This window comes from Danio rerio, chromosome 6 (assembly GCF_052040795.2).
Source record: "Danio rerio strain M-AB ecotype USA chromosome 6, GRCz13ab, whole genome shotgun sequence".
In the NCBI taxonomy this organism is placed as follows: domain Eukaryota; kingdom Metazoa; phylum Chordata; class Actinopteri; order Cypriniformes; family Danionidae; genus Danio; species Danio rerio.
The window spans coordinates 36280428-36307474 of NC_141026.1; the positions used below are offsets into that span (position 1 = coordinate 36280428).

Below are 27047 nucleotides of genomic sequence, written 5' to 3' on the forward strand. Positions count from 1 at the left end.
ATTGCACTGTTATTCTATATATAAAAATTTTAGTATTAGTTTTAAAATTCATCATCATACAATTCTTGTTCAAAAATGTTTTTGATACGTAAACTATTGATTTACTGCATAATATTTCAATGTTTCTTCTGTAAACAAAAAAAGGTTTATTTGCCATTTTGTTTTGCTTAAATATGGAAAAACATTTAATGGCGACACCAAATACCAAAAATACTACCAAACTAGGATTTTTGCCTAACAAAAATGAAGCGTTTAATAAGTAAATAAAGTGAATGCAACACTTCACAATGGAGTTTAAGAAGACATTTTTTCAGGTTTTTGTAGAAGGAAACTAAGCTGCTATATTGTAACTGACAGCTCTTGAGCCTGTGGCAGAACTGGAGGAAATGTTCTTGACAGATCAGCAAGCTGCAGCAGGGAAGGGGTTTGACCTCAAGCCTACTACTTGAAGAAAACGAAAGAAAGTGTCAGTACTTTCTGCTCCATATCAGTAGAGTGTTTCTGCTCATCTTCAAAGGCCTTTGTGATGAGTCCTGTCACCAAGTCGATGCTTTATTTATCAAAGTAAACACATTCTCTAACGTTCTCTAAATTCTTATTGGATGGTTAAATCATGGTAAACATATGCCATATGTAAAAAGCAACATAGATGTAAAATATTTATACATTTAGTCATTTAGCAGATGCATTTTTCAAAGCGACTTACAATTAAGGAGGAATTCCTATTCAGTGTTTTTTGTATGGTCAATATCAACATTATGTACACTGACCTACTACTTAATGTGATAGTTTAACCAAAATTAAACATTTTAGCAGTACAACATTGAAGAAGATTTTTAGCTGAAATTGTGGTTCCAGGTTATTCATAAAATGTAAGTCAATAGTTACAGGTACTTTGTGAGTTGTAAAAGCATACAATTAAAACAAAATTAATAATCATGGCTACTGATAGTTCATTGAGACGTCTGTAATTTCAACAATTTACATGCATTAGAAAGCTTACACATTCTATAAAGTCATGACACACATTAAAGGAGTGGTCCCCAACCATACCCTATTTTAAACTTTAGTTAAAGTGTAATGTGTGAACATAAACAAAATCTCTAATTGTTATACGCTCAAAGTTCAGTGTAAAAGGAGACATTGGCTTTTACAGAGTTAGCTTAGCAAAGCCTACAGCGGATGAAGTTTAGCACTACAAAAAATACATCTGGATTAGTGAGATCACAAATGCTTTAGGTTATTCACCATGCGCATACACCCTGCGTAGCGAAGGAGCGTGGCCAGAGGCGCTGTAATGTTAAAGCTAAAATCCTGTTCAAACGCTGCTTTTTCCACAGAGCTCGTTTTGTTTCTGTTTTTGGGCTTCCAAAGGGCATGACACAAAGACAGAAGTGCTTACAGTTAAATTTAATCATGTTCCAGAGAATTATAAAAAATATATATAGCTAGCATTGGACAAAGGACAGCTTCCAGAATATCTCCCTGTTCCGTGCTGGATTCGACTAAAAACTTCTCGAAGACGAAGCAGCTCCAACCATAATAGACAAAGCTGTGGATTGTGAGCCACAACCTGTGAGTATTTTAATTTGTTGAAATTGATCTTTTACATGCATAGTGTCTAGCGTTAATGGTGTTGTAGCAAGGACGTAAACGGGTTTGTAAACAATGGGAAATGCTGTTTGGCACCATTAACAATTTAGCTACAAATTCATATGTATCAATCAAACCCCTGTAAGCACCTACAATCTTCACCAGTGCTGCAGTGTCTTTCTACGCGGCCGCTTTCCCTGCGTTATATATCTCAAATAACGAACTCATAAAAGATATGTGAATGTTTCATTTTACATACACATGCTTATAACCCGAAATATGAAAGATGTTTGTCAGATTTATTTTAGAGAGCAGGCATGAGGTTCAGCTGTATCCTTTTCATTTTCTGTCTAATTCAGGCTCACACTGACACAGCTGCTACACTGACTGGCAGTATTTACACAGCAGCGGCAAAGCGCATGCTAGTGGCTGGACGTGACTCTTCCTGGAGATGTGGAGCTGATCCGTGAATCACATCACATTATGTTAGCTTACCAATCAGAGCCTCTTGAGGGCAGGCTTTTGGAGGAACTAGGAAATATGACAGCCGTTTTCATGTTAGCAGAGTAGCTGTTTATATTCAAGGTAAGATATATGAAAAAATATTAGGATTTTCAACTAATGAACTATGTTAAATGTTTAAGTAGTAATGAAGTTGCTTTGCATCCACAGCCAAGCCTTAAAAAAATACCCTGTGGACCACCCCTTTAAGGAAAACTAGGTTATAAACATAGTTCCTTTTCTTGCACAGACAATTGCTTCATTTCACAAAAGCTCAATTAGCATAGGTTATTAATTTTGTCCTGCATATAGAGGTTGACTTGCGTTTTCTGGGCCACCAAGGACAGATTCAGAAAATTTTCAACTGAAGAAAACATCTTACCAACTGAAGAAAACAACTCATGCACAGTACATCTTGGATGGTCTGAAAATGAGTAAACTAACAGCAAATCTTAATTTTATGAGCAGAACAGATGACTTTCAGTAAGGATAATGCATCGTTTTCTCAAGTGCTACATTTAATAATACTGGCGCCTTTGTCCATGGTATGAACTGCATTTGATTTATTTACATTTCAAAAACCTCCCAGTAAAAAGATGTCAATGCAAAGTCCCCACAGACCCGATGCGCTACAATGGTAGCTTATATCGTAGGTTCCATTTCCTCTTGAGTAATCCAAGGTCAACATGCCCTGAGATATCAATCCTTCCTGAATCTGAAGTGTCCTTTCACAGTCTGTTCTCTATAGCCATGTGGCCTTGGTGGAGTGTCTCTTTGAGCGATGATGGAACCTGGCCACAGGGAAGTGACAGTAACGCAGAGCCCTACTGCGATGAGCCTCCCTTGGGCTATGACCCCTTCTTGGGTCTGGGGGGGCTGGTAGTCAGGCCTCTTCAGCGGTAGCATCTATTCCAGCATAAGTGAAGTTCTCAAAGAGAGCCATGTTGACATAAGCCTAGAATACAAAAAAGAAGTAGTGGTTTGGAGGGAACAGGCAGGGGGAACTGAATAAATAACCTTAATTGGAGCTCAAATGCAATATGTTTGTGCTACATGAGGAATATTGAAAAACTATCAAATATACGGAAATCTATTCGATTTCATGTCTATTTTTTTTTTCCAAAACAGCTTTTAGGGTCCACACCAATGCCAAAAAACTAGCACTGAGGAAAGACAACTGTGATATCACATTGCAAAGCCTAGCAAAACCTTCCATTGTCTGGTCTGGGGCAAAAAAGCACAACTCAGCAAAATTACATCATTCAAGAGTTTACACATAGCTGATGAATCATTATAAAGCGTGTTTGGCATGGTGTCCAGGGAGAGAGCCCTGAGGTCAGGGCTGGATTAACCAATGGGCATTATGGGCACAGGCCCAAGGGCCCGGGTGCACTTGGGGCCCCTGCGAGGGGGGAAAATAATGCCTATTTTGGAGGGTCTATTTAGGCTAAGTGCAAATAGCACACCTCATTGGAATAAGATAGTTAAGTCATGACAGCGTATGATTGACAGAGACAACATAACTAAAGAGCTCATCTGGCATACGCGAGAGGGGCGTAGCTCATAAACCGATAACATCTTTTGACATGATCGATCATGAACCCAGTTTAAATCCATTGCTAATAAACACGTTTTTCTTTTTTCCCCCCTCACTACATATCCGATTTTGCCTATTCTTCATCACGAGGAAGACAAATAGGAAGCATTAATAAGTGTGTGTATTATGGAAGACGTAGATTCATACAACTGGACTGGAGAGGTGTTATCCAAATCATATGCATTATAAGTTTGTAGAAGTTTTAGGCTACATAAAAATACCCTTAAATATAAATTTTTAGTACTAATTCACTGAACTTAAACAAGTATATTAAATTAATTTTTACTAGTTGTATTAGTATATTTTTTTCCGAAGTGTACTTTAAATGCTTTAAAAATAAGGTAAATATTTGTAGACTAGAAATATATGTACTGCATATCATTTAATTAAGAAATGCGGTCAATTATAGATCAATTTTATTTAAAACATATTATATTAATCATATTTTTAATTCAACTATAGGGGTGTGGCTAGGTTGAGGGCCTCTGAATTTTTAATCCGGGCCTGCCTAAGCTTATAAGATCTTCAAGTTCTGGGCTCTCTCCCGTTAGGGGGGTGAGAGGGGAGTGTTAGCTCAGGTAGATCTTGAGAACTCCTCTGCTTTTTTGTGACTAGTGAAATATTTTAGGGATAGCTATAGAGAGATATACTGTTTACTAAGAGCTCGCCTATGGTGCAAATTTGGTATGGTCAATTTACTTATGTCACGTGTTTTTGGACTGTAGGAGGAAACCGGAAAACCTGAGGAAAACCCACGTGAGCTCAGGGAGAACATGCAAACTCCACAGAAATGTTGACTGGTCAATTAAAGACTTTAACCAGTGGCACTCTTGCTGTGAGGTGACAGCTATGTCGCCCAATCTATAAATAGGGTTGGGAGGGGGTATTCTTCAAGAAAAAGAAACTCTGGTTATTTATAGTGAGTTAGGAATCCTCTGAGCATGTGATCTTTTTGAAATGAGTTTATGAATAAACATCATAAATCATAAATGCAAAAATTAATTTGATGTCAAAACATTGACATCTGTGATGTTCACACATTTGTGCCCGTTTGACCACCAAAATAATAAAACAAAAAGTATTTTAATATAAGAAAAGTTTTATTTATCTGATGGCTTTAATTTCAAATTTTACAATTTACACTGGATTTTGTATCTCGACACTACTCGACATCAAAATGACATCCAACTTTGATGTCAAAAAACATGTCAAAAATCAATTACAGGACAGTCCTGCAATCATTTATTGACATCTATTCTGTAATTGATTTTTCATTTGCTTTTTAACACAGATGTTAGATGTCAGTTTGACGCCAGTTTGACACCAAGGGGGTATATGCAAATCTAGTGATTTTTTTTATTAATTCATTTTTTTTCCGGCTTAGTCTCTTTATTAATCTGTGGTCGCCACAGCAGAATGAACCGCCAACTTATCCAGCACATGTTTTATGCAGCGGATGCCCTTCCAGCTGCAACCCATCCCTGGGAAACACCTATACACACCCAGTTACACACATACACTAGGGCCAATGTAGCTCACCCAAATCACCAGTACCATGTCTTTGGACTTTGGGGGAAACCGGAGCACACGGAGGAAACCCATGCGAAGACAGGGAGAACATGCAAACTCCACATGGAAGCGCCAACTGACCCAGCTTAGGCTCAAACCAGCGAACTTCCTGCTGTGAGGCGATTGTGCTACCCACTGTGCATCACCTCAGTGTTTTTTAGCCAATGATAAAAATTTCCAGTGAAAGTTTAATGTGATTATTTTAAATTTCATACTGTTCCTTTTACAGCATCGATGTTGTAATGTCATTACAATACATTTAGTAAAATAGACTCAAGCATTCAATTAGTTGTTCAAGCATAAAACAAGATGAAAGACAGATAGCCCATGGGTACCAAACTCAGTTTCTGAAGGGCCACAGCTTAGTTTAGTTCCAACCGTCATTAAACACCTAATCAGAGTACTTGATTCATTGAGACTTGTTTGTTACCTACAGTTCACTGACTTTTAAAGAAATCAGACCTTATAAGCTGAAAAGAAAATGAATGAATGAATGAACAACAGATTTGAGTGAAATTTTGACCACTGTATAGAATTATGTCCCTGGTTTCTTATTCAGAAATCTGCTCACCTTACTATATCTATACAGCAACCACTCCCCCCCAAAAATGTTTTAAGTACAGTATGTGAAACATCTGTCTGTTTTTCGCTTACCTTCCGTGCCTCTTGCATCCTATTAAGCTGGACAGATATTTGTGAAAATGGCGGTCGCTCATAAGGTCTATCTCGCCAGCACTGCCTCATAAGTTCATACCTGGATGGATAATTGTAAATATATCAGTGATAATAAATGCAATATTACTACAGCTTCAGTTGATCAATCTTCTGCTTACACTTCATCATCACAGTTTCTGGGCTGCTCCATTCTGTATCCCTGGGGAAGCTTCTCATAGAGCTCAGCACAGGTCATCCCACAGTATGGCGTCCCACCTAGAGGAGAACAAACTTATCTAATTAACCTGGCTGAAACATGTTTGAAATGCAAAGAGGAAGTGGAGAGCATATCATTGAAACTAGTAACACACTTACCTAAACTCACTATTTCCCATAGAAGAACTCCAAAAGACCATCTGAAAGCCCAAAGGCAGACATTTCAATTAAAGAATAATCAGCATAATTGTGATGAAGCTGTAATGTATATAAAGTACATCCAAAATGCATACTGCATAGTAAATACTATATTTGTTTGAAATCTAATTAATTAATGACTATAATAGGATTTGACAAAGTCACCTTGTTCAAATTCGCCCCATTTCAGAGAAATAATTAAATGTAAAGCAGATTACTTCAAAATAAACAAGAATTTTAAAAAATGTTTGTGCTCTGAAACATTTTGAAAGCTTTTATGCTTAACAAGACTGCATTTATTAGATCAAAATTCATTAAGAACAATTATATAAGATTTCATTTTAAAATATATTAGATTTTATTTTAGCATAATTTATATATATATATATATATATATATATATATATATATATATATATATATATATATATATATATATATATATATATATATATATATAGCCTCCTAACCCTTCACCCCTGTGTATTACTCGCCCACATACATCGACAAGCAGAGGACATAAACTGACAGTTTGACAAATATTGCTGCTGTTGGACAACGTAATGTATTGAATGCAGTTTATTTATAAGGATAGTACCTATTTATAAGATATTTATAATTTCGGAGCATCAGATTCAGTGCATCAGCCTGAGCAAATCAAAGAAAGTGACGTTTTGGTAGACAGCATAATAAGTCCTTAGGGGAGAAATACAGCATTTTCTCAGCATAAGTTTCAAACTACAGCTGAACAAACCATTATGTCAGGTAAATGACAATCAGAGTCGATTTCTCTCTTTTGTATTTTGTAGTGCTGTATTTATATCACAGAACCTGGTAGTGTTTGATTTGCTTTGGCTTTTCCCTGGTTAATTATTAGGATATCCGGTTTGCTACAGAAAAATACTGGGAAATATCTGTCGATTGATGGCACTTCATGCCGTTCAGCCTCCTAATCTTAAAATGTGGGCAAAAATGGCCTGTTTTGTCATTACTTTAGACATTATGAATGATTTAAACATTAGCTCTACAGCGACATTTGTGAAGCAATGGTTTCTGTAGTTCTGACGGTCAGCTGCAGATATAAATAAATGGAGGAAGAAAATAGTTCTTTGTACAAAAAGGTTTTAGAGACTCTCCGTGTTTGATTTTATTTTTAATACACATGATTATGCTGTTGAACTGCAACACAATATCACACTGAATTATTACAGTCTTTTTGTCATACAATTATTTCGAAGTCCTTTTGTAATTCTCCAATTCTGAGTTTGAATTTAATAATCTAACTTTTGTTTTTATTATAATCTTGAATACTGATACTTTTGATTATTTTATAAATAAAAGTTCAAAAGCAAGTTTAAACACCATTTTTTTTTTTTAGTTTTTCTAGGTGAGTGGGCTTGACAAACCACCTTTTTTTTGAACATTTGCACCAGACACTTTCCTAAAATTACTTAATATCGCTAAAAACAAGCAACCTGTGCATTTATGAAGTGTGCTTGACATTTGGTGAGTGGGCTTGACAAACTACCTGTAGAAACTCTTCTCCTTACTCTAGCACTTAATTCACTAAAGCCTAGCAGTTCCTTTGTATAATCAGCACTTCTTGTGTTTATTGCCTGAATGCCTTTCTTTGGACAAAAGTGTCTGCTAAATGACTAAATGTAAAAAAATCCACAGCCTCTGTGGGAAATCAGCAAAAGTCAATCTAATGTAGAAAACTATGCTTGTATTTTCTGTTGGTCATGTTGTTTTGAAAATGTGCAGAGTGCACTGAGTGCAGTGTTCTTGGGTAGGTAAAAATAGGTCATTTTGACACGGGCACTGTGGTCTTGAAGAACATGTTTCTCTAAATTTGAGCTTCCTGGTTTTATGTTATCAGTTCCTTCCTGCTTATTTATCAGTTGCCCATTACAAATTGAGAAGGATGTTGGCATGTTGTTTTGGACGAAAACATGGGGATGGCACAGTACTTGGTGTATTACTCTTTTCACAGAAAATAAACTCCTTCATCTCACATTTTGTTCAATTAAAAAAAAAAAGATCAGTTTAAAATTTAGTTAAAATGCCACCAGATAGCAATGTTAACTCTATAAAAAAACATAACAGCTGAAATCTACAGAATGCACTTACACATCACTCTTGGTGGTGTAGACACTGTAGTTTAGAGACTCAATAGCCATCCATCGCACAGGCAGTCTTCCCTAAGACAGAGAGATAGCAACTTTTAACCAACTGTATGAGTAACTTTAACTTTATTCAACTTTTGTATTTTTACTTCAACTGTATTCAACTACTTCACATATATTATATATAAATGACTTGCATTTGAATTTGTTTTATAACTTTTATAAACAAAGTCCTCACCATGGTTTTTTTCACATACACTTCCTCACCACGTGAGAGACCAAAATCAGCAATTTTTGCAACTAGGTTATCTCCGACAAGTACATTTCTGGCTGCCAAGTCTCTGTGGATGAACTGTTGAAATGTAAACAAAAACAACCAGACACAGTTTAGCAATATAATAATAGCATTAAAGTTCCATATAATCTACAGTGCTATCATTAAACTAAAAAATATTCAGTAAACTTTATTAAAATTATATTAAAGTGTGTATTTAATGAATTATATCAAAATTACTTGGTCACTGTTTCATAGAGTTGTGCCTGTCCACATTACTTTTCTAAAATATACACTTTTATGAACTGAAAAACCTGTACCTGTTTGTCACTCAGGTAATGCATGCCAGTTGCTACATCAGCAGCAAACTGCAAGAGCTGCTGGGAAGTGAGTGTTGAAGCTGTGCCATGCTCCTTGGCGAAGGCTGGATCTGTCTCTAGGACTCGACTCTTTCTTAGGAAGTCCAAAAGATTTCCGTAAGGTGCATATTCAATAGCAATGTAAAGGTAACCTGTGGGTAAAAGAAGTTGTCACATCTGCACTACTAAACAATTCTCTATGAAAATAACAAAACAAAGCAAAAACATGAGTGATAAGAAAAGTGAAACTTTAATAACTCTTTTGCTCTCTTATAAGGACATTTTGTTTGATTTGTCATTTGAAACCCATCAAAATGGCATATTTAAAGGGACAGTTTACTCCAAAAATGAAAATGTACTCACTATTTACTAAAAACTCCAAACCTTTATTATTTTCTTTATAATGTTAGAAAACCTCTAACCATTGACATCCATAGTAGGAAAAAACAAATACTATGGAAGTCAACAGTTACAAGTTTTCAGCTTTCTTCAAACTAACTTCTTTTTACAGAACTAAGAAAGCCAAACAGATTTGAAGCAAGTAAACGATAAGTAAATGATGATAGAATTTTCAGTTTTGGGTAAACTCTAAAATTGTCTCAAAATGTCTTAATACCCCAAAAATCTAAATTTTAGGCCTTAAAAAGCCTTAAATTTACTGAAATATTGTGTTGTAGGTCTTTTTTAAACAAGTCTTAATTTTTCTTTGTTAATGTAAAGCTACCCTATCTGGCCAAAACCCATACAATGACCAACAATCAATCTTAATTATTTTTTTAACTTTTTATTTAAAAAGGTACATTTTAACTATTTATCATAATAGTTTAATTAATTTTCTTACAATAACATTTGCAAGGTGCTGCATGTATTTACTGCTGAGGACACCGACCTGGACAGATTGTTGAACATAAATTTTGTTTATTATAATTTTTAAAACTTTTTTTTAATTTTTATTTTAAGGAAAGTTTATGTTGAAAAAAAAAGTGTATGGATACAAGTAGAGCTTGCTTGTTTTTACACATTATTTAAAATAGTTTGCAAAAAAAAAATCTAAAATATTTACTTTTTTTATTATTAATTTATTATTGTATTATTAAATGTATTACATTATAATAAATATTTTTTTGATAGGTCAAATAAAAATCTCTTCCATCTGGGCAGTTCGAAAAATTCCTTAGCCTTAAACCTTTTATGAGTCTAAAATTTCATTCCTAAAGGTTTTTAAAAATGTCTTTAAAATACCTAAATTTAACTTAACTCCAAGAAACCCTGCAACTATCTCTTTAATTCCAGTGGAATTAAGAAATCATGAATTTGTTGCAAATATGCTTTCATTGTCAATGAAAATAGACTTTCATTTTATATAGGTTTCAATTAGTGCTTGTTTTTCGCCTATATTAAAGGTTTTGCTTATGGAGAAAATATATATATTTTTTGTTTACTACTTCTGAGCACTGCATGTCAATTTAATCGAAATGGTATGATTATATTTATGTGAATGTGTAGTTAGATGTTACAAATTGTGTTTAAAATATGAATTTCTAATTCTTTCCAATAGGTGGCGCAATCACCTCTGTTCTCGCAGGCACCAATAAGATTTATAATATTTGTATGTTGTCCCAATTTGCACAGCACTTCCAATTCTCCAGCAAAGTCTCGATGGTCATTCTCTGAGGCGAACTCTGCAGGTGCACAAAACACAAAAAATTCACAATCGTGTAAAAACAGACCTTGGCTAACAATGCTGTGCTGGCTTGCTGTCTTACCCTTGAGCATTTTAATTGCAGCACTCATTTTTATCCCATCTTTTTTGACCATGGCCTTGATGACCTGACCGAAGTTCCCTTCTCCGATGACATCCTCAAACTTTATATCCTCCCATTCCAGGATGGGATAGGTAAGGGGCTCTGGGGAAGGCTTTGGTCGTCGGGTAAGTGTGAGAGTCCCTGAGTTGAACTGGAGGATAGTCTCTTCACCCTGAGGATAATTATGCATTGACATTTAGCATTTATGTAATACTATCATTCAAAAGTTTGGAAGTATGAGATGATGGATCTCTATTTTAATATATTTTAAAAGGTCATTTATTTCTGGGATGGTATAGCTCAGGGGTGCTCAACCCTGTTCCTGGAGATCTGCCATCCAGCAGAGTTCAACTCCAACCCTGATCAAACACACTTTTTTCTATATATTAATATATAATATTATCTTTACCATTAAAAATAGTTTGTCCCTTTAACAATAGTAGAAACACTGATACATTGTCTTTAAGAGTACTAATTTCTTTGTGTGGATGAACTATCCCATTATGACAAAGCATTGAATTATTAAAAGGCACTTATTTTACCTGTTTTGTAAGATGTAATTGTAAGATGTAAGATAAGCCTCTGGTGTCTCCAGAATGTGACTGTAAACTTTCAGCTCAAAATACCCATCAGATTATTTATTAGCCACAAGAATCTGCCCATTTTGGTCAGTATACTCTAGCTGTTTTTGTAGCCTGTGGCTTTAAATCCTTTAAAAGCTTTTTCCTGCCTACTGATCCCACGTGCGTGTTTGCTTCTCATCAAGCGTTACGTCAGATAAACAGCCCAGTGACAGAGACAGACTTGGAAGAAGATAAAATAAAGCTCATTAGTCAAAAATGCCAATTAAGTTTATTTCATGTATTTGTGGTGGAGTTTATTCAAGCCTTTCTGAAATGATGAGTCCCACATAAATGTAGTTTGCAGCACACACTCACACATACCATATAAACACATTTACTGCCGGCATGCGGCTGAGGTGATTATAGCGTTTAAGAATTACATTTCGATTTTACTGTATTTATTACAAATATATTCTGTTTTAAAAGCAATTTTTAACTTAGAAATATTATAGAAATGACAAAGAGTTGTAATCAGTGCTTAGTTTGTAAATTGCGAGGTCCATTGCGAGTTGCAGAAGAAAGTGAAGAGCGGGGGTGCGTGTGAGGAAGGGGATTGGTAAAATGAGGTGCACAAAATAAGCCTTGGTTGTAACAAATATTTTTAAATATTTCCCAGTTTATTTGCAAAAACAATGTTCTGTGGACATGTGTATACTGTACATGTACTTTTAGAAACGTGGCATCTGTCAATCAAATTGGGAGGTGTGAAAAACTGCACTATTACTTCATGTTTTGGTGAGCCTCAAAATCACTGGGATTTGGGTCCTATTTTAACATCAGGAAATTCTAAAAAGAGACTTATTGTCTTTTTATCACTACAATATGGCAGTGGACACTATACATACACTGTTCTGTCCAAACAGCTTAAAAAAGTTGATTTTCATCATAGGTGATCTTTAAACACTGAAAAATGATCAAACTACACTGAAAAATGCTGGGTTGTTTCACCTCAAATTAGGGTCAAATGTGGATGAACCCAGCTGTTGAGTTAAAAATATAGTTTAACCTACCAGTTGAGTTTGTCCATATGCAATCCAAATTTAAAGTGACCCAGCATTTTGTAGAGTCTAAAGTAATGACATGTCTACTTACAGATCCAGATTGATAGGTGAATGTCCGTCTTCTTTTAAGGACAGATTTACGAATGTAAAAGAGAGCCAGAAGAGCCAGTAGAATGGTCACACAAGTCACAGCCACTGACCCAACCACAGCAAAAAGAAGTTGATGATCCTCAGCCAACGGCCGTCCCACTTGCTGAGTGGTGGGAATAAAGCTGGATAATCCTGATACATGGGAAATTAAGGAAGGACAATAAGAAGGACAATAAGAAAACAAATTTATGTTGTTATTTCAGTATTTTCTCCTAGTCTCCTACCTTCTCCAGGTGTCTGAGCTTGTACGAAGCTGCTCCACTCTCCAGGTACCTTAGAGAAAGCTCTCACTCTGAATTGGTACAATGTGCTCCCATTGAGGGATGTTACATCTTTTGTGGTTTTGTTGCCATTGTCTGTGTCTACCCAAGGATGCAAGCTGCTCTGGCCCACTGGCTGGTATTCAATGCTGTATTTTACAATGCCTCCATTGGGATCTTCAGGTGGCTGCCAGCGAAGCCTGACTGCACTAATGGACAGGGCGTCGGCCTGGACGTTTCGTGGAGAAGAAGGGCCTGGAGAGGAATCATACACAATTTTACTATTCCAGTTTAATTGAACAGTATAATATGCATATTTGCTTCATTACATCCTGTCTAGCATTAATCTCCTGTTCTATCCTTCTTTTGCCTACTTGGGGACATGGAAGATTTCTGTTACCCTGCTTATAGATGTGAATATGATGGGGTCTTGAAGGGGGCCCATGGCTGCCACAGTTTACTAGCCGGACGACTGCTTGGTAGTTCTTGTGATACTCCAGATTGTAGAGCTTGACGGAGAGCACATTAAGGAAGGTGGTTTCCTCCCACAGCTTCTCTCCATATGGTCCATAGAGTTGCACTAAAAAGCCACTGGCCTCACGGAACCTGCCAATCAGAGACCACCTGAGGGTGACATTACGGCCTTCCAGTGAGCTGGAATCAATCTCCGGTCTGGCCGTGGGCTCTAGCGACACAGAATACGCAATCAGAAAGAGGTCGCTGAATGGGGGCTTTTTGGCACAGGTGGGGGGCATCTTATTCTAATAGTGGTTCTGTAAATGCTAAACTCATCTCTAAATATGTTCTTTTCTTACAACTAATATATTTTAGATGTATTTTGACTGATCTCACCTGGACAGTCAGTTTCCATGATGGCCTCTGGACCCAAAGGACCCTCTCCTCCTTCTCCTGGACGAGCAAGTTGTACACGTACATGGTATTTGGTTGAGGGCTTCAGGTTTTGTAATGTGATTTGATCACTGCCATGCACTTAATTAAAAAAACAAAACAAAAGAAAATCCTTACTACGAATATTAGATGTGTAGCAGAACAAAAACTTTAAGTTTTGTTTTGTTTTTATTTGTTATACATGTGTATGTTTATTGTTTTGGCAACTGCATCTGCATGAACTTAACTTTAAACGTTTAATAAATCACCTCTCCTTGAACCATCTCTTTATCCTTGTGGAGGGGTTTGAGTCCTTGAATGATCCTATGTCAGGGGTGTCAAACTCAATTCCTGGAGGGCCGAAGCCCTGCACAGTTTAGTTCCAACCCTGCTCCAGCACACTTACCTGTAGGTTTCAAACAAGCCTGAAGGACTCAATTAGTTTGATCAGGTGTGTTTAATTAGGGTTGGAACTAAACTGTGCAGACCTGCGGCCCTTTTGGAACTGAGTTTGACACCTGTGTACTATGTTGTCGGGGCCTAAATGCCCCTGGCCACAACAATACAATCTTTGGACATGGAAAATAATTTTTGGGGCATGGAATGGTCTGCTGGCTGAACAATAGGTCAAAGAGATTTTTAAATCTCACCTCCATAAAATATTTGACCAGATCCAGAGAGAGGGTGAGACTGAATGGTTATTCATGTGGTTAAAAGGAGCTGTAGCTGTAAGGCAGCGGTGGCAAACCACAAACCTGGTGATAGACACCAAAAATAAAAGATGCAGTCAAGCTGAAGAAGGAGTCCTGGATTGTGGGACTCCTGAGGCAGCTGATGGGTACTGGAAGGTCTAGTATGCTGCAGCTAATGCAGCAATCTTGCCTGAGAAAAGGTTGGGAAGATCATGGGAGATGACTATTGGTTGGCCTTAAAGAGATTCTTGCAAACCATCTGGCAAGTGGCAACCTCAGGAAATGGAAGAAGTACTTTCACCAACACTGTTTATATGGACAACTGGGAACTTTTGACCTCATTCGGTGAAGTTTATGAATAGTTAAATTAATACTTTGAAGATCTCCTTAATCCCACAGACACACTCTCTATTGAGGAAGCAGAGATGGGGGACATAGGGGTAAACTTGCCTATTACCCAAACTGATGTCACCGACAGAGTCAGCTACTTCAAATGTATAAAGGCAGCAAGCATGGATCATATCTGCCCTGAGTACCTCAAGTCTCTGGTGAGGCAAGCTGTCTTGTCTGGCATGTCTCTTCAACATCAAGTGGAGGTCAGGATTAGGCAACTGGGTTGGTGTCCTCATTTTTAAAAAGGGAGTCTGGTTGTTGTGTTGCAACTATAGGGGACTTTTCAGGAAAAGCCTATGCCAGGATAATGAATAGGAGAAATAAGGACTCTGTCTCTCGCCCTGCCTGGAAATATCTTAGGATCCCTTGCAAAATCTGGAAATAGTGTCTGAGGAGAGGGAAGTCTGGAAATCCTCTTTGAGACTACTGCGCTCTTAATCCCACCCCACCCAAACTATTCTGGCATATGTTTTACACAGTGGATACTTTTTCAGCCGCAACCCAGAATTGGGAAACGCCCATTCACACGTACACTTATATACTACATCAAATATAGTCTCATTCAATCCCAAACAAACATGGGGAGAACATGCAAATTCGACACAGAAATGCCAACTGGCCCAGCTGGAACTTGAACTAGCGACCTTTTTGCTAAAAGGCAACAATGCTAACTACTGAGCCACCATGCTGCAGCTATAGATCTTAACCTCAAACAGTTTGAATTATATTTGATACAGGTTTCTAAGATCTGTATCACATGAATGTGATCAATAATTTCTTTGAAAATTTGTTTATATGATTGATACTTGTATCCTGCCTTCCTGTGAATATTCATTACACTGCAGGCAGTAAAAGAACTTTTTTTTAATGTTTTTAAAATTGTAACTGTCGAATAACTCACACATTTTGGTTATAAAATTGTACTGATTTCTGATTGTAAGGTAGAAATAACATTTATATTGTTGCTTATTTTATTGAATAAATATTTTTATAAAAATTACCTTAATGCTGCCTGAATAAGTTGACGGTTAATTCCCGTGTGGTGTTCCCTGATAAACAAAGAGACTAAGCCGAAAAGAAAATGAATGAATTTAATTTTCAGTGAGTGTTGATTTTATGTGTAAATATTAATATCAATTGAATTCATACGTTTTTTGCTCTCTTGTTAATTGTAGCCAATAAAAAAAAATATATATTTGCAAGTAACAGGGCTCCCTGTATTTTTATTTTAAAAATGATCCCATTTAAAACATTTAAAAACACAAGCAATTCTGAAAACCTCAGTTTAATAAAAAATCAAAATTATATTGTGGGTGTCGCCCTTTCATACTAATTACTTACTAACTGTGACTTCAAAACTGATATATACTATTTTATACCGGACAAATGCATGACTTAGTTTGGATATTGGGTATACTGTTATGATATTGTAAAGAACCAAATTTAAACATTTCCAAGTTACAGTCCCTCACCTATGATGGGGGACCATGAGTCTTCTGTATTCACTTGCTTGTAAAGCAGCTTAGTGGAAACAATGGGACCATCTCCAGCATAACTGTCCACTGCCTTTACAACCAGTTGTCTGCTACTTCTCAACAGCAGTTTGGGAGCAGCGGTTGGATAGGGTGGCTCTAGATCACAAAAAGTACAGTTTTAAGTAAGCAACGAGAAATAAAATCCCATGTAAAATATGTGGAACATACTATACATGGACTTTTAAAGTGAACTCTCTATGTAAAATCCATGTGTTCATACTTCCACACTTTTAACATTTGTTCACAGGTGCTCACATGAGTTTCACATGAAAGCCATGTTTAACTTGTTCCATATAATTCACATTTGAATGTGATTTGAACATGTGATTGCACATCTGAAGCTAAAATGAAGCTCATGTGGGTTTCAACAAAACAATATTAAAATGTAATCTCACCTTTCACAGTTAAGGTAAACTTCAAAGAATCCTGCCCACCATTGGTCGAGACTCGACATTCCCACAAACCATTGTGCTCTGGAGACAGACGTGGGATCTCAAAGTGAGCTGTGCTTTTTTTGGAGTCCAAAATAGTGTGGAATGCCTAAGTAATCAACAGTAGAGAATCAAAAGACTGCCACCACATTAGATCTGTAGACACAACAATATTTACACTTTTTTAAAACATTCCCTCTTTCACCTTATATGCAGCTTCTTAAACCTATTAGTCTTTCACCTTCAGAACGGTGCTTTCCAGCTTGCGTAGCTCGATGCTCAAATGGCTAGGCAGTGGATGGCCTGTTGCAGAACATGTGATCTTGTGGCTTGAGTTCAAGTTTCCCTCCAGGTTACTGGCTATGTCTAAAATCTCTGGTGCGCGATCTGAAAGAGGGATAAGGTTAGACACCGGCGCCAAGAGGAACAAACGATGCAGATTTTAAAGCAGATGGAAAAGTAGTCTTGAAGACTGACCTGATTTCTCACAGTATTGCCCTCTCCAGCCTGTAGAACATTGGCAGCCACTAAATCGATTGCATTTGCCTTTGTTCTTGCAGTTGCAACTTAGGAGACAGTCAGCACCGTACATTCCTTCAAGACAGGCTATCAAAATAATAATGATAATAATTAATTATACATCCTTTGTAGTTATCTTTTGTATATATACTTATTTTAAGTATACTTGGCTTGTTTACTCTATCGATTAAATATGAAATACTTTATAACATCATTTTACATACTATCTTGTTGCATAAGTTTACTTGTTCTAGTCTAATCTAGCAACAATTTAGCTGTATACTGTTTGTTTGGATCTGAAATGGGATGTTTATTGTATTGGAATCTAAAAAGAGTAGATTTACAAAGAAAACATTAGTTCTGAACTTACAAGAAAACTTTTATAAACCACAGTTTAGTCTCAAGTACTAATAAAATAGAACATATAAGTATACATTGTATACATATAAGTATACAAGTATAAATTTGTAAATAACTCGTGCTCCTAATGACTATCAAAGAACTTTTTCCAATTATGAGTGCTCTACATGTCATGTTTACCAACAGCAAAATAAATAAAAAATAAATAACTAAAATAAATTATATATATATATATATATATATATATATATATATATATATATATATATATATATATATATATATATATATATATATATATATATATATATATATATATATATATATATATATATATATATATATATATATATATATAGTTTTACAACAACTACTACAATTAGGAATCTATGATGTTTTAGTTTTTTTGCACTGTTGAAGGAATTTATAGAGAACATTTTTGCCTTCATTCTGAAATACAGAGAAAATGCTGATAACAATTTTTGTTTTATGACTGAGGATTCTGACTAAGGACAAATACTTTGGACTTTATAAAGTGCAGTACTTGATGTAGCCTGTGTAATGTGTTTATAGATCTTAAACAATATTATTGTGGTCTTTGTATTAGTGTAGATTATTTACTGTACAGTGAGTGAACAATTTTTTTACTTGTTATCTAAATAGTTCTGTTTTAAATGTCTGCTTTATACTTGCTGTGTAGTCTTATTTATTGACACATTCAGTTGTGACTTGTAATAAAATATTTCTAAATTTTTTTTAAATAAAAATAGGCATCTGTAGACCCAAATATTTATTTATTTGTGCAATCAGTCATCAATGGATCAAAATGCCTAGGTCATTACTCTAAAAATACTATATAATATAATAAGGTACAATTTTGTACCTTTAGTGTCTACAAATTTGTTTCTTGGTGGTACAAATGTGTCCCTTAAATGGTACAAATGTCTAAAAAATAGAGGTATATAATTGTACCCTTTAGAGTACCACCCCAGTGACGCGCCACATGTACCCTAAAAGACACATTTTGGACCTTTTCTTCTGAGAGTGTACCACTATGACATTGATACTAGTATACTTACTACATAAACTGTTATTAAAACAATAGTTGATGGTAAGTAAATCAAATAAAAAATTAAAATAAAAAATAGAAGACTACCTCAGCCTTCCATTTTTTTCTGGTAAGGAATTTATCATGAATACAAGCATTTTATAAGGATACAATAGGCATGTTTTAGTGTCTGAGTACTTCAAGAAATTTAAGCCTCCTGTAACTGTTAGCAAATGTTTAAAGGTTTAAAGAAGCTTGTTCCATATGTAATAACTGCAACTTTACCTTTTACATTTGTGAGGTTTTATTTTCCAATTGCATTCTGTATTGTAAAACGTGACTTACATAATCTCACTTTATATTAGTTGCACTTTATTTTAACTTGCGCCATTGTTTTTACATTTCACAACATGAATTTCCTTTAACTGCAATTTATTTCCTCTAATGTAACAGTACAAGACTTTTTTTTTAACTTGCATGTTTTGTTTTTTACTCTGAGGTGGAAACTGACTTTGAAAAAGACAAGAAAAATGAACAGAGCAGCAAGAAATGTTTATTTTGGTCAGACTGATGGAGGCTAAATTGTTACTGGCAGATTCCAGCAGCACCTGTTTAAACTTTACTTCAGAACTCAATCCTTTCTATAGAGTCCAGATGACACCATGTAGGGAACAGTTATTAAATAAAGTGATCTCATGTTCAGCTTACGTTTACGACAGCGATCTCCATGCCAGCCACTGGCACAAGAACACCCATAAGGATCTGTAAGGCAAAAACTCAAGCCCTGGCATCCATTCTCCGGCTTACAGGATTCCTGGCAGTTCCGACCAAACATTCCTTCCCGACAGGCTGCAAAATCAGAAAAATACTCTTACATGCATATAGTCTCTACAGACATATTTTTTATGTTTCATGAGAGTGGTTTCCATTTACCTGTCTCACAGCGCATTCCCATAAACCCTGGAGGACAAACACAATCTCCATTTTTGTCATGGCACACACCTCCATTTAGGCATTCGGGACACTCCTTGTCACAGTCTGAGCCCCATTTGTTCTTTGGACAATCTGCAAAATGGACAAATAAAACATAAGCCACTATAATATACAATCTAAAGTCATGAATGTTTTGAAATAGAGGTATGACACAAAAAATCATACCACGAACGATGAGGCGCATCCAAGCGCTATATAGAGCACTGTCTCCAACATAGCTGGCACTGTAAATCCCTGCATAGCTTTCATCAACTTTCTTCAGATCCAAAACTGCTGTGCGGTTTTCAACATCAGCAATAGGAGTCATATAATAGTAGTTGCCTAAAATAAATCACAACATTACTCGTTTGTCAACCGATCATTTTTTGGGTAATACTTCACAATATCAGTACATTAATAATGATGTATTAATATGTAAACGAAATATTACTTTCTTATGAATTAATGATTAAGGCACACGCTAAACTAATTTTAACTACAGCATGATTCACAAGAGTTCATGTGTAAATAACGGCTACCTTAATTACTTGTTAGTACAGGTTGTTAATTAGTGTATTAAATAACGTAAGTTTAAGCTAAATGAATCCAACATGAACTTTTGAGCTGTTAATGTATAATTATGTCATGACTTTACTTGGAGGGGCATATCACCATTAACTCATCCTTAACTACTCATGAACTCCGTCCTGTGTTTAAACTGTTAATGTTGTTATTCAGTGTCCACGCATTAGTTGGAAGTTCATGAGTAGTTAAGATTGGGTTAATGATGATGTGCCCCTCCAAGTAAAGTCATGACATAATTATATATTACAGCTCATGAGTTCATGATGGTTAAATTAAGCATAAAATAATGTGGTAATTATTACAATAATTAACAAACAATCATGTACTGAAAAGGTAGGTAGCTGTTATTCAAACATGAACTTATGGGACTCATGTTGTAGTTAAAGTTAGCTCATAATTAGCACATGCATTAACTCATTATTAGTACACCATAAATTACTTAAATTTTTTAAATGATGCACATAGTTAATTTACTCAAGAATATTAAAGTTTGCTCACTTTTTTTTGAAGCAAAATCCTTGAATCGCTTTTTACAGTGCTAAATTTAAAACACTTTATTTTGATGTCTACCTTTAGACATTCTGTTGAGTAATTTTGCAACTACATGTCAAATGGCCCACATCTGAGTACTACACTCTCAGAAATAAAGGTACGAGAACTGCACTGAACAAAATCATGTCTGTAGAATTGTTGTAAACAATTTAGTTGTGTTGAATTTAAACAAACAAATTCATTTTAGTAATATTCAACTTGTTTGTTTAAATTTAGCCCAAATAAACTGTTTCCAACCACTTAAGTAAACAAAATGAGTAAATCCAAGGAATCATCTCTGAATACTTTTTTTCAGTGTGTCACTGGGGTGGTACCTTTTCAAAATGTAGACATTTGTACTAAAATGTCCATATTGGTACCTCAGAAATACAGTTGAAGTCAGAAATATTATTAGGGATTTTTTTTCTTCTTTTTTAAATATTTCCCAAATGATGTTTAAAAGAGCAAGGAAATTTTCATTGTATGTCTGACAATATTTTTTCTTCTGGAGAAAGTCTTATTTGTTTTATTTTGACAAGAATAAAAGCAGTTTTACATTTTTTAAACACCATTTTAGGGACACAATTATTAGCCCCTGTAAGGTATATTTTTTTCTCGACAGTCTACAGAACAAACCACTGTGATACAATTACTTGCCTAATTACCCTAACCTGCCTAGTTAACCCAATTAACCTAGTTAGGCCTTTACATGTCACTTAAAGATGTATAAAAGTGTCTTAAAATATCTAATCAATTACTGTCACTATGACAAAGATAAAATAAATCTGTTATTAGAAATGAGTTATTAAAACTATTATGTTTAGAAATGTGTTGAAAAAAATTTTCTCACCGTTAAACAGAAATTATGGAAAAAATAAACAAACGGTCTAATAATTCAGGGGGCTAATAATTCTGACTTCAACTGTATATATTTGTACCTAAAAATTGCAAGAGGTACTCTTTTGTACTATTTAGGTAACAATGTGTGCCCATAAGGTGCCAAAATGAACTCTTTAGTTACAAATTTGTACCTTTTAAAAAGGTACCACCCCAGTGACAGCTCGCGCCCATGAGAGTGTGTAGTACACTCTTAAATTTCCTGGAATGTTTTGGATAAAACAGCAGAAAGTCTGCTGCACTGTAAAACCCAACAGTCAACTTTTTCAAATGAAATGAGTGTAGGTAACTCAAAACTTACTGAAGGTTAATTTTACGTAATTAAAAAGAGTTTTAAACTCAGTGTTGAAGGTAATGAGTAATGAAATACCTCATTACTTCAACTTAAACAGAGTAAGTTTACAGTAATCATATAGATTAGTTTTTTGACTTGATGGTTTGTTGCAGTTTCCTCAAACGGTTTGAGTCGCCTTAAATTATTGAGTTTTACAGTACTCAGTTGGTTTGAGTTAATTTGTTGGGTTTTAGTGTGCTCAAACTACTTCTTTTACTCAAATGAAGTAAGTTCACGGTACTCATTAGGATGAGTTTTTGAACTTAAATGGTGTGTTGCAATAGGTTTCTTCAAATGGTTTGAGTTACCTTCACTTTTTGGGTTTTACAAAGTAATTCTTTAAAAACTTCTAGTTGACATGCAGTTTTAAAGTTACTTAGTGAGCAGTTACATATTAGTGAAAAGACTAGTTGCTTCCCAATTTATGTACTTTATATTTCTTTTCTTTTTGTAAAAACATATCAGTCAGTGATCAGTGTGTTAACACAAATTAGTTTATAAAACAATGAGTGCACCGTGCATAAATGGATCGTTTGGGACACAGCTACAGCCTGAAGGGGATCCTCAAAATCTCATGCATGTTCTGTGGGAATGTGTCTTTCTAAATCGTAAAGTATAAGATTAAACATTTACTGACCATTGAATTTCCAAGCGATGTCTCTTCTTTCTGTCCCAAGGACGTCCATAATTAAATGCACATTTTCTCCTTTACTGACCGTCATAGTGACCCTCACTGGTTTAAAATGACCTTACAAGATAAAATAATATTAGTACGCTGGTATATCAATCACAGTTTTAAGATCCTTTCTGCAATTTGATTAGTCTGATTCATATTCTGACAAATTAATAATACTTGAACCAAATCAATCTGTTTTGCCCAACTGTTTTAAAGGTATGCAGTTCCCTTAAAAATATAAAATCTGTCATTATTTATTCACTCCCATGTAATTTCAAGTCTGCATGACTTACTTACAGCAGAATACAATATAATTTTCACATTGTCCAAAGGGTTGCTTCAGCTGGGTCAAGTGGTGTTTTGGACCACAACACTCTTAAAAGTAGAAATTTCCTTTTGCCATCAAAGGTTTCATTAAAAAAAATTGTCTCATTCAAATAAAGATTTTTTTAATGATGGAAAAATTTATTTATATATTCAATTGTTCTTTATCCTAAAAAAAGATAAATAAGTTTTAACTACGATTACCACTTTAAGGATTTTTTTGTGGAATCGAGGATAGTTCTACTGTGGTATTACTGCTAATTGTATTTGCAATAACTGTTTTGACTACATTTACATGACAATAATGTAAAAAGTCTCATTGTTTTTTGAAAAGTTCTTGTTCTTTGTACTTTTAAAAAAATCTATTTACACTGAAAATTTGTCAACATTTAAAGTGGATCTAAAAAGTGTTGATAAATAGTTTTAGGACATCTTCGATGAAAGATTTTGATCCACTTTAAATGTTGACTACCCATCAAGCAGTTTTGTTTTTAAAATATATATAATAGATGTCAAATAGACATCTAAACACAGTTGTCTTGGCTTAAACAAAGCTAACTTTGGGCTGTCAGTGTAAATCTAATAGACATCTAAAAATAGGCCAAAAATCAAATAAACAGAAATGAATGACTACACATATAGTCTGTCTGTTTGTTGACTAGTGTAGTTTTGGGCTATTCTTACAGTAGATGTCTGGGTAACACTTTATTTCGATGGCCCATTTAAGTAATAGTACTTAAACTGCTCAATATGTGTTGATACTGGTGCTAAACAGACATTTAACTGACTATAAGAAACTATGCAAGTACATGCCAATTAACTTACATTAACCCCAACCCCAACCTAACGGTCTACTTATAATCTAATGAGAATTAGTTGACAGATGCAATGAAAATTATATTCAACAAACAGACTATCTAAATAAAGTGTGACCAATGTCTATTATATTTTCACTGACAGCCCAAGTTTAGCCTTGGTTTAGCCAAGCTGTCTACATTTAGCTGTCTGTTAGACGTCTATGTAACACAAAATTGTTTGCTGGGTACTGTATGCCTGTTCAAATACAGGTCTGTAGTTTGTTACTGTTATTTTGGTTTTCGAGTATTTGAGCAAGTCTAGACTGAACTCGTACCACTCTGATTCACAAATTTGTGGTTACACTTTAAGACAATAATAGTGGTGTTTTACAAAACATGTTTTTTGCTCATAAAATCATACCTTTGCTGTAGTTGTTAATTAGTGTAACATTGCCAAGCTGGTCTGATCCTCTTTTTGAGTGACAGTAGAAAATCCCACTGTGGTCAAAACCTGTAAATCCAGTAGCCACCACTTCTTTTGTCTGTGGCCTCTGAAGATTGAAACTAGGGGTATCTGCACGAAGAACAATGCTGTTGTCTTTTTTGATGCTCAGCTGAATGCCATCAGTGTCACGCTCTCCAGAAATGCAGGAGAGGTGGAAATGATTAGCAGATGTGGCCCCATTAGAGGTCATGGTGAGATCCATGACAGCATCTGGAAGAGGACATATTTCATACATATTAATGCAATCCAATCATCCGGCAACATTTGGAAAACAACTGCTGAAATGAAAAAAACATGGCGATCAATAGAAAGTAAATATCCTCAGTCATTACAGCTGAACCCCTTCTGAAACTTGTTCTGTACAGATTGCTGCTTATGTACATTAAATTACAGCAAAATCACAGCAGAAATGCAGGCACTAGAGAAACATCCACATTCCTGCTTTGACACATTTCCCCCTGGCTCTTTGCCACTCTGTGCCCTTCTCAACACAAGAACAATATCAGGAAACAAAGAGGATCCAAAGGCACCATTCCTCCACCAATGAGTAAAATAATGAAAACACCAGGCTGAGAAGCAAGTTCTCACACTTTTTTGCTCTAATAAACGTCAGAGTTTATTTTTTAGATCCTCTTTATAGACGGATACCTTGACCTCAGTAAATATATTTAACGTTTCTGAAGATATTTTTGAAAACCATTTGAGTAAGTTGCTTCAACTAAACCTGACATTTAACAGTCTATTACAGTACATGTTTTTTAGAAGAATTTTTAAAACAGCAGTTTAATAATGGACTATTAAATGAAATAATAAACTTTTGTTATATGTGAACATTATATTTTGTTATACATGAAATAGTAAACATTTAAACTGCCTTAAACATAATTCAAATGTTTGGGTAAATTTACCTTATTTATATCTCCATTCCCATATCACTGCAAAACTTTTATTCAGTTTATATATGTATTTGTATACATACTGTATGTGTGTGTGTGTGTGTGTGTGTGTGTGTGTGTGTGTGTGTGTGTGTGTGTGTGTGTGTGTGTGTGTGTGTGTGTGTATATATATATATATATTTAAATGTATACACTGACGGTCAAAAGTTTGGGGTGTTTTTTTTTCATGTTTTTTAAAAGAAAATTATTCTGTTCATCAAGACGCCTTTTATTAAATGTAAAAAAGTATGTAAAATTGTTAAATACTTATTTATTAATTAAATACATTACTTATTGTATGCATTTTTAAATGAAATGATTAGTTTACTCAATTTTTCTTTTATTACTATTAACATTAATAATAATAATAATAATAATAATAATAATTAAGAGTGATTTCTGAAGGATCATGTGACTAAAGACTGGGGTAATGAAGCAGAAAAATCATCATTAAAATCACTAGAATAAATAATTAAATTAAAACCAGTTTATAACTATTTTATAGTGTAATAAGATTTCACAATCTTACAATTTGCACTGTATTTTGATTAAAGAAACGTAGCCTTGGTGAGCAGGAGAAGCTTATTTTAAAACATTTTAAAATCATACTGACCCCAAACTTTTGACCATTAGTGTGTAGTTTATACAGTGATGACAGAATTGTCAGAAATGTTTGTGTGTGTGCATTTTGTAATTCTAGAACTAAATAATTACACTTTTCTAATCCTTAATAAAAATAATACCCCTAAACCGTTTTTGATCTATAGCTTTTTAAAAACTAGCATACAAAATACAAAACCACTCATGGAAAAAAAAAGTTTTGTAGTTGCATAATAACTTTTGGCTCAAAACTTTACTGCTAGATTATCTAGCCTCCCATACAGTCAATCTTTTTTTTTAAGTTACCAAATCACACGATCCGATTTTAGAGAGGAGAAATAACGACTACACTGTAATTTGAGCTGAATCAAATCAGGACTCCATTGAACTTATATTAAACTTATCTACTTAAAACAGTTTGCGTAACCTATAAACTTAAGTTGGAACATGAGTAACTTAGGTTAACAAGTTACAATGAACTAAAAACATATTCTGTCATGACTAATTGATCATATAATTTTTTTTTTTTACAGTGGAACAATGTTGGACTGATGGACTACCCACTTCAAAATATATGCAAAACAGCCATATACAACGAAACAAACTGGATTATGGGTTCCTTTTAAACCAATCACAAACATTTACCATTATGCTTAAAGTTGGATAACCTGGATTTAGTCACTATGTCAAATATCAACTCATGTCATACCATAGGTGTCTGCGATTTACTACAATATAGATTAAAATATATATTTTCCTTCCGGTTGTTTTTGATAAAGGAATGACCCTACAAGCCAGTTATGTGAACACAACATGACACTTTTTTTTAGAATAAAGCTTCAGAAGTCTACTTACCAGAGAGGTTAACGAGGAATAAAATGCAGATTAAACGCAGCATATCTGTAATCTTGTTTTGTCTCTCGAGTAATCCGTTAGATTTTATCCAAATACAGGATCTGTCATTCCAGTGGGATCTTCCAGGTCTCGAGCCGCCGCTGCTCCTTACTGCACATTTCTACGATCGCTATGATTGTCGGCGCACTGATTCAGTCTGCGCGTGGAAATCTGTGCTGCTGACACGCTGAAAACTACCCTCTCT

The 27047-nt window shown here is 34.9% G+C and overlaps 1 protein-coding gene and 1 non-coding gene across 3 annotated transcripts; one reads left to right on the top strand and one right to left on the bottom strand.

The window, feature by feature from the left end:
- Positions 1-88: 88 nt before the first annotated feature.
- On the bottom strand, positions 89-27047 carry tie1 (tyrosine kinase with immunoglobulin-like and EGF-like domains 1). 2 transcript variants are annotated; one of them, XM_087254995.1, is made up of 23 exons: positions 26804-27038; positions 24330-24623; positions 22749-22859; positions 19951-20106; positions 19726-19857; positions 19501-19641; positions 17343-17471; positions 17107-17252; positions 16830-16974; positions 16372-16530; positions 13779-13916; positions 13327-13611; positions 12891-13181; positions 12608-12798; positions 10854-11064; positions 10659-10769; positions 9049-9239; positions 8693-8806; positions 8459-8529; positions 6290-6330; positions 6094-6190; positions 5915-6014; positions 228-3049 (listed from the first exon to the last, which is right to left on the bottom strand). In XM_087254995.1, exons 1-23 carry the CDS (start codon positions 26844-26846, stop codon positions 2978-2980), a joined length of 3369 nt encoding a protein of 1122 aa, XP_087111121.1. In that variant the 5' UTR covers positions 26847-27038; the 3' UTR covers positions 228-2977.
- lnc.tie1 (lnc RNA tyrosine kinase with immunoglobulin-like and EGF-like domains 1, antisense) lies at positions 2447-3248 on the top strand. Its single transcript, NR_036574.2, is given in 1 exon segment — positions 2447-3248.